The following is an 8,728-nucleotide window of genomic DNA, read 5'->3' on the forward strand; positions in this document are numbered from 1 at the left end:
AGCGCTCATTTTAATTTGATTACCTCTGTAAATACCTTCTCTCCAAAGGAGGAGAATTCTGGTGCACTGAGGGTTAGGCTTTCAGCCTATGAATTTTGGGAGGATGCAGGTCAAACCTTACCAGTCACTCTTACTCTTTCTTTCTCTCTATCTCTCTATTTCTATATGCTTACTACACATGCATATGCTTGTATGCACACTATGTTTGTGTCTATATATATGGTTCAATATTTGATTGGATCTTAAAGGCATGGTAATGCATGAATCGAAATAATTATTGAGCCATTATTGGATAACATTTCTAGAAAGTCAAGTATTTGTCATATCTTACTGATGACCTCATGCAGTTGGCTAGCTCATTTGCACCAGGAATGGTAGAACCATGCCTTATCCTCCCGTATCTGCACACCTGTCTCCAGGTTCTCAGAAGTGGTGTCCTACTCTGCTCCTTGTTTCACTTTTATGATAGAGGAATACACCATATTTTAAAATCCCATTAGAGAAACTGATGGAATGCATACGAAGCATGGAGCTTAGTGGATAATTGTGTGTTGGTACCGGTTGCTAGCTGTGGCAATGAAGCAGGCAGTTTCACATGCTGTAGTAGCGCAAGGGCCAGCAGTAGGGAAGCCAGGTGGGAGGTGTATGGGAAATCTGTACTGCCTCCACAACTTTTCTGTAAATCCGAAACTGTTCTAAAATAAAAACCTATTTAAATAGTTAAAACCTTTTATAATGTTGAACCGTGCCTGCTATGTATAACACAGTCTACTTCACTGTGTTTAGGACCGCCATGTAATAATTGTATTGTATTCTCACGCCCTCGCTTGTGCATCTTTTCGTACTAAAGAACGGGCAAGATGTGGCCTCTAGAGGGCAGTGTGGGCTCATGGACTGCCCAAGTCGAAGCTGAACTTTCCACTTTTGAACCACAGACTTCTGTTTATTCATTATTGCTCTTTAAAAAGAAGTCAAAATTATGCCTCTCTGCTCTCCTGATTGGTTGGAGATCTGCTTTAATTTTTTTGTGTGTGCAGTTTCGGCTCTACACAGACCCATCAGGCCAGAATGACCCGCAGTTTCACCCTAGCGTTCAGGGCACCAGGGGCTCCTGGAGGTCGGCTGGGAGCCTGAGGCAGGGGCTGGGGGGTTTATAGGCACATAGCACATGTCCATGAATTCTCACTCGGTGGAGAGCGTGCTGTGGGGCTGAGCTTCCTTGGGAAAAACTAAAAACAGTTTGTAAATGGATGAGGATGCACATAAAGTGGGGTTTTGGCCTCTGAAGGCTGAGACTGCTCTACTGTAGTCTGTTGGGGGTAGAGGGAAAGGGAAGCAAGCCATTGCTCTGGAGCGAGTTCCTTGAGTAATCAGCATGAAAACCCAGCATTTTACTTTAAAAATTACCCCGCCAAAGGTAGTCTCTTAAGACTGACATTTTATTTTTAAGAAGCTCCTGGCTTGGAAATTGTAGGGGGCTACTCAGGCACGCAGAGTGTCAGAACCACGTGCCCATTCATTTGCAGAAGGCTCACCTCGGACCTAGAGGCAGCGGAAGACGATTGTTCAAGTGGGGATAGGCTCAGAAACCCTGAATCACCTCAGGGTGCCGTTAGGTGGAGCAGTCCTCTGCTGGTGGTGGAGTCTGAGGGCTCCACGCACACCGGGGGGCGGGGTGGGGTGGAATCTAGCACACACAGGAGGAAATAGCTGTTGTTCAGAAGACAGTGCGTTCCATGGTGCAGCAACCTGTGGGTTTCTTGTTTTTGCTCAAAAATAAATCTGTTGAGTTGGGATCTGTGAGCCTTTTAAGAGGATTTTTGAAAGGGAGTAGAAAATTTAGAGCTCCTCATAAACAGCCTTGCACAGAAGTTCAGATAGGTGGTGCTCTGTTCATTCACGCCATCCCGGGTGGAACCCAGGGGCGGGGTCTTTCTCACTCTCCAGCAGTGCCGGGGACCAAAACTTCTCTTTCCAGGCGTAGTGCTCTCTTCAGTACTGGTGGGAGAACGAAGGTCTGTTGACCATCTAGGTATTAAATAGCTATCTTACAGTGACTGGATGTGTCCGTTTGCCCCTGAGATCACGATTGGTCCCCTATCCTGGCCCCTTGTCCAGTGTCTCTCCTCTCAGGGACAAACGTCTCTCCATCCTGTCTGTGCAAGCTAGAACCCTAGGAGTTGTCCTTGACTCCTCTCGTTTTTCCTCGTCCTTGCCCACATGGATGCAGCACCAGGTCCCACTGACTTTGCTTCTTAAGTGTGTTTTGAAACCATCCACTTCTCTCTCCACGGGAGAGAGAATCCAAGCCCACAGATTATTTCTCAGAAGCCACCTCACCTGCAACCAGTGTAATCTTTCACACATACATCTGTGAGACCTTCGGTGATTTCTCATTGGTCTCAGGGTAACCATCAAAGTCACTTCCACAGACAGTAAGGCCCTGCGAGGTCTGGTCCCCGTGTCTGCAGCCTCCTCTGGAAACCTCCTCCTCGCTCCCCGTGCTGCAGCCTCCTGGCCTCCAGGGAGCCGCACAGGGGCTTCTGCACCACGCCATTTCCTCCGTCCGGGAGGCTTTTCCCTCTGCCTCTGTGGAGTGACCTCCTGCTCATCTTTTATCCGTCAGCTCAAGTGTGATTTCCTCACGAATGCCTTCCCTGATATTTTGGCCCAAGAGGTTTCCTTTCTTCTGTGCTGTGATAGGCCCATGCCCCTCCACTTCACTGTGCTGGCATGAACTTATCATCAGACGCCCGGCCTTGCTGTTTTTTGATTGAGCGTGTGTCCACCACCAGGATATAAGCGCTGTGAGCGGGGTCACGCCCGAGGTTGCTCATTATCAAACCGCCCCCTCTTGGCTCAGTCTTGGAAAAAGTAGCGGCTCAGTGTATTTGTCTGAATGAATAAATGGCTATTTTTGAATTGCCTGTGTAGGTAGAGGAAGAAGAACCCACTGGATATATTCGATATGAAAAATTTCTTCCAGTGATGACTAATGTACTATTGGAAAAAAGGTAAGAAAATGCAGTTGTTGAGGTAAAGTAATGATTATAGTTACATTAATTGCAAATTACTTGTTTTTTTCACCTCATGTATTATAATCAACCAGTATTTTTTTTTCCAGAATAGCTTTCTTCTAACTTTTCACTATACTCTAAACTGCCAGTTGCTATGTACTTAGAAGTATCAACCATTTCAGTATTAATCTAACGAGCAAAATGTAACTAAAGGGAAAGCTACAAAAACATAAGCCAACGACATTCTTACTATATTTTGAACTATCAGTGATGAATAAGAATTAACCCTAATTATTTTTCTAGAGAAAGCATAGCATTAGTTTACCATTGTTGATTTATTGAAGAACTTTTGTTCCCAGATACATTGATTTCTATAATGAGGAAAAAGTAATAAATAACATCAAGCATGCCAGTGATTTTGAATTAAACTGAGTATTTCCCATGGGTGTGAGTGCTTTCAACTTTCATACCTAGAAATCCAAAAAAGAGTTCATGAGGGAAGTATTATTTTTCTTAGTATGTTAGCAGCTTTTGTTTTATTTCATGGGATCATTCATTATGTAGAGACTGAGCTAAATACTGTGGCATTTACACCTTTTTTGCATGATTAGATACAGACCAATTTCAGAAGATACCCTTCTTCAAGCTTTTGAGGTATGTAAGCTCCAGATTTTATGTATATTTATATGAAAAATTCATCATGTAGAATTTATTCACCAATGAAAAATGTAATAGTTATCTTTTCCCTAGGTATTAGATCCAGCCAAACGTGGGTATCTTTCTAAGGAAGAACTGGTCAAGTATATGACTGAAGAAGGTAAGAGTTGTTTGTTACGTATTTTATAACAGTGACTTATTTAAGCAATTAATAATTTAACAAGTAATGCAAAAATTCTAGGAGATACTTTACAATCAATCATTCTGGTTAAAAAGTGTGACTTACTATTTCTATTATTTTGGTTTTGGGATGCTTTCATTTTGTAGTGGGGAAGAGGAAAGAGTGTAGGTTAAGGGGAAATGGATTTTTGCCTTTACAGGATTTTGTGAAGTATAATGATACTTCTACAAATTGAAGGCATTTCATTCACTTAGAGTATTTCCAGAATAACAGGTATGCCACCTACAAAACATGAATTATCAGTCACTATAAATTAATGCCTCTTGTTAGATTAAAGATTTGAATTGGAATATAAAAATTCCTTTTTAAAGAGCTTTTTGGTTGGTGAAGTTACAGGTAATACAGTCTCTAATATGAATTCACACAAAAAATTTCAGTTTCTATGCTCGTGGAACCATACACATTTGCTTTGCCCTTGAACTGTACTCTACACACACACACACAGACACACACAATACTTGTACACCAAATGTCCAACATTTTCCTTTAGGAACTCTCTCTGCTTAGGCTGATGTGTGAACTTGCTTTCTCTGTCAGTAGCCGAATGGGCATTCTCTTGTCCATCCTCATATTGGTCATCTCCCCCTTCTCCCGCACAAAGTTACTAGATTCGTCTCCTTTGTTCGCTTTACTGGTGCGCAGATTGAACCCGAATGGTTCAGAGTTCCCAATCACATGACACAGAGTGAAGAGTGCAGGTGATTTTGCCTGGGGAAGGCTGAGATGCATCTACACACGCAGCTGGCGAGACAGCTTTGACCCGAGCCAATGAGCCCACGTTGGGTGCGAAGGGAGGGAGAGTGAGAGTGACCTGACAGTCACAGCTGCCACCCCCACTCCTGGGACATCGTTAAACTCGCCTTGGGGACTAGCTGATGGAAATGTTGGGAAGCATCAGCCTCTTAATCCTAAGGACTGATTGAAGGGAAGTCAGTCCTAGTTTATATCAGGCAACATAAATTTAGTCAAAGTAGCCCCAACAGCTCAGTGTCATTAGTATGGTGGACCTACTAAGTGCAGTGAGAGGTATGATACTAAAATCTGTTCCCTTTCTCGAGAATATTAAAGTCTTATTGGGGGAAATAAAAGTAACTTGTAAAATAATTTAAAAATATAAGCCAATAGAAAAAAATGAATACCAACCTGGAGAGCTTGGTCTGGGAAGATTTGAAGAGAAAATAGGTTTCTTAAGATGGCAGAATTTATGTGGGGGCGTTATCGAGAGCAGGGGTAAACCTTGCGCACTGTAGCGCCCCACACGAAGTAAGTTTCAGCAGATACTTGTGGACGTAATGAATGCCTGAGCGGATGAACGAAGAGGGGGTGAAGGGGCGGAGGCGAGGAAGGCATGGCGTGAACAAAGACTGGGAGGCAGGGGTGAGCGTGTGTGGGGGGGCCTCTGAGAGCGAGGGCCCAGAGGGGCTCGGGGGCCGCGGTGGGCAGTGAGTCTAGACAGTTGACTGGCAGCGGAGATGGAGGCCTGGGCTCCGAGTGTCGGCTCCACCTTGTGGGCAGTGGAGAAGCATGGCAGGGTTTTGAGCAGATGAGCTGCACGGTGCAGGAGGGGCTGTGGGGAGTTCATCTGGTGCTGGCAGATTTGTTAGACGAGCAAGAAAGAGGTTCTACTGGGGAGACCAGTTAGGAGGCTACTTCAGCATTCCTTAGGTGCCCCAGGAAGGGCCTGATCTGCAGTGGCCGTGGGAATGGAAAGAAGAGATGGATACAGCAGATGGTCTCCAGCGGGCGGGGGGGTTGTGCCAAGTGCAGGGACGAAGGTGGGAGTGGGGTGAAGAGCACCGAGGCTGTGACCTGGATGAGGGTTATGTGATGCTACTGAGTGGAACGGGGAAGTCAGGGCCAGACTGCAGGGGACCTGGGGACAACAGGTTTTCCCAGTGTCCACGGAACACCAGTCAGTTTGAGAACAAGCGGTCTAAGTGCCTAGGAGATCTCTGATGAACCTAATAAATCACACGGGATCAAGCTCCTACAAGACAGAAGTCCACATGTGTCCGGGCATGTGTGTCGTGTCACACGGTATTTAGCAGCCGGGAAGAACTCGGAAACATTAGAGAAGCACATGTTGCTGCCTCTATGCCAGGCGGTGCTCTAAGGACTGTGCAAATAACCACGCTTCTGATCCTCACAGCGGCCCTGTGAGATCGGTAGCATTTTTATCCTCACTGTGTTTTAGACCGGTACACTGAGGCATGGAGAGGCGAAGTGACTTGCCCAAGATCTGAAAGCTAGAGAGACAGCTTAGCAGCTGGACCCAGGCAGTCTGGCTCCCACGCTTGTGCTCTGCATCATCCAGCTGTTTCCCTCCTGTCCTCACCCCAGGGACCAGTGTGACCCCTCCTGTAATCCACCTTGAGCAGGCAGAGTGTGGTCATTGATTCAGACCCCAGTTCTGCCCCCACCAGCGGACAGGCTGTGGGTTTCCTTGTGTGCTGTCCCTCCCCGTGAGTGGGGACAGCAGTCCATCCTGTCGTGAGGCGGTGGGGGGATTAACATGGTCCCTGGGTATGAAGCACTTGGGTCAGGGCCTGGCACACACCGGTTCCCACAAAGTGCTCGTTAGTATTCCTTTAAGGAATCACCTGTGCCCATCCCGGCCACTGGTAGCATGTCTAGTATTTGACATCAGGTATAAGAAGATGCAGAATTTGTCTCTTTCGGCATTTCCATGTATTCTTCCTCCCCCCCCCCCCCCCCCCCCCCGCTAAGGATGTAAGCATGGTTTCAGAAGAACTCAGCACATTCCCTTTGTTTGATAACACTGTCATCATTGTCATCAAAATCCCCACTTGAGAATCCTGGGTTATTCCCTGAACTCCAACTAGAAAGCATTGTTTGTAGAGGCAGACGACTTAGCTCTGGAGGTGGGTAGTCCTCAGGCCTTGGTAACTTACCTGCTCGGATAAGACTCTTGACAGGTAAGGTGGCAATTTGGGTATTTCTGTGCTTTTGTTTAGTATCAGGACGAAGTTCTGTCCTAAATGGTCGATACCTTTCCCAACAGCCTTCCTGAGTTTGCTGCTCGTCTTGGTAAAAACCAGCGTCCAAATGCCCTTGGCTGTTATTCGAATCCAACTGCAGCCCGCGGGTTTCTCTGCCCAACTCCTAGTCTCATGTGACAGCCACCCTGGGCCAGGCCAGAACAAAGAGGGGGGACTCTTGGAACGGCTGGTGAATGGCATCTGTCGCTGGGCTCGGCTGCCAGCAGTGCGCTGGCCCGGCCTCGTCAGGGAACATTCGGGGACGTGATCGCCCGAGTTGCACGTCTCTGCTCCCTGAGCTCCAGCAGTCCCGCACAGCCGCCGTCCATTCCCCTCTTCACACGCGCACGACACATTGCGACTGCACTCCCTATAAGAGCCGAGACTTCGGGTTAATGTTTTGGCAATTTCAATAGTTTTAATTTAAATAGATAAAGAACCAGGTGTTTATTTGTGGTGTCTCTGTGTCCTCTGCAGTTTCGGCTGCAGTGATCAGTTCTGTAGGCGGCCTGAGCTGCGGGGTCTGCTGGGGGCGCAACTGCGTTCCCCGGGAGCCCTGGGGCTGTCGCCACGTGCTGGCCCGGGGTGCCGGGGTGGGGTAGGAGCTGGCGACATGGCGGGGGCCTGTGGGGCCCCGGGACAGTTCAGCTGGCAAGTGGAAGGAGAAGGAGAAGGAAAAGAATCAGAGGGTTGCGAATGATGATTTTCCCCTCTTGTCCCTCCCAGGCGAGCCCTTTTCCCAGGAGGAGATGGAGGAAATGCTGTCCGCTGCGGTTCACCCGGAGTCGAACTCCATTTATTACAAGGACTACCTAGCCATGATGGTGGTGGACGAAAACTGAACACTGCGGGGACTTAGTTCCTAACAGAAAGGGTCGTTTTGAACATTGCTTGTCCTTGTTAACTTCACATTTTACCTTCCAGTTCCTCCATATGCTACTTAATGCCTCATGGCAACTCTTTCAAGATGTTTGTTTTTTAGAAGATGATCATAACAATTTAAAGCAACTTTATTTGATATGTCTTGCCTTGTGGAAGGACAAATTACTAATTATTTTAAAACTATTCTTAATACATTTTAACATTACCCATGGATTTTTGTTAACTTACTATAATAAAACTGAGGTTACCTTCAAATTAATGAAGCTGACAAAATGAAAAATGACTAGAATGACCCCAGGCCTGGCGTAGAAAGACCCTGGGAGAGAGCGGAATGACCGCAGATGGAAAAGGAACAGCAGGGTGACGAAAGCTTCTTTTTAAAAGCAACCTCAGCTCCGCTCGGGTCGCTCATGTGCTTAGAGCGTCGTCCCAAGGAGCCAAGGTTGCAGGTTCCACCCCCGTCAGGGCACGTGCGGGAAGCACCGGCGAGTGCACGGGTAAGTGGAACTCCAGATCGACGTTTCTCTCTCTCTCTCTCTCTGAAGTCAATAAATAAAAATGTAAAAGTGCTATTTAAAAGTATTATTTGAGAAATAAAGAAAAGAACACTAAACACTTCAGCAATCTGAAGGTCAAAGAGAGTTATTAAAATGAATATTAATAATGAATTCCGAATGAGTGCCAGTTACAAATCTCATTGAAATGATACTAACTAGTGTAAAAGTTTAAGTTTGCCAGCTAAAGGAGTTGAAATAATCGAATTCAGAGGAAAGACGGCTGACTGGCAATTGGCAATGGAAGGAAGGGGCAGTTATCTCCTGGTCCTTGGACTTCTGGCCCAGTCAGCACACCTGTCACGAGGACGTTGTCCCGATACTGGGTAAGAGTTCTGAGAAACCTTAGGCCACGTGGGAGATATAGTCGTGAAGGAG

The 8,728-nt window shown here is 46.5% G+C and overlaps 1 protein-coding gene across 1 annotated transcript in view; it reads left to right on the plus strand.

Moving 5' to 3' along the window:
• EFCAB2 (EF-hand calcium binding domain 2) overlaps nucleotides 1-8,055 on the plus strand; it is a 56,851-nt gene extending 48,796 nt beyond the window's left edge. Inside the window, exons 4-7 of the mRNA XM_028531380.2 lie at nucleotides 2,935-3,014; nucleotides 3,629-3,671; nucleotides 3,768-3,834; nucleotides 7,641-8,055. Coding sequence (XP_028387181.1) covers nucleotides 2,935-3,014; nucleotides 3,629-3,671; nucleotides 3,768-3,834; nucleotides 7,641-7,756 — 306 coding nt within the window. The 3' untranslated portion in view covers nucleotides 7,757-8,055. The remainder of the gene's footprint in view (nucleotides 1-2,934; nucleotides 3,015-3,628; nucleotides 3,672-3,767; nucleotides 3,835-7,640) is intronic.
• Nucleotides 8,056-8,728: the final 673 nt, after the last annotated feature.

The sequence above is a fragment of the Phyllostomus discolor genome, chromosome 15, assembly GCF_004126475.2.
Source record: "Phyllostomus discolor isolate MPI-MPIP mPhyDis1 chromosome 15, mPhyDis1.pri.v3, whole genome shotgun sequence".
Lineage (NCBI taxonomy): Eukaryota > Metazoa > Chordata > Mammalia > Chiroptera > Phyllostomidae > Phyllostomus > Phyllostomus discolor.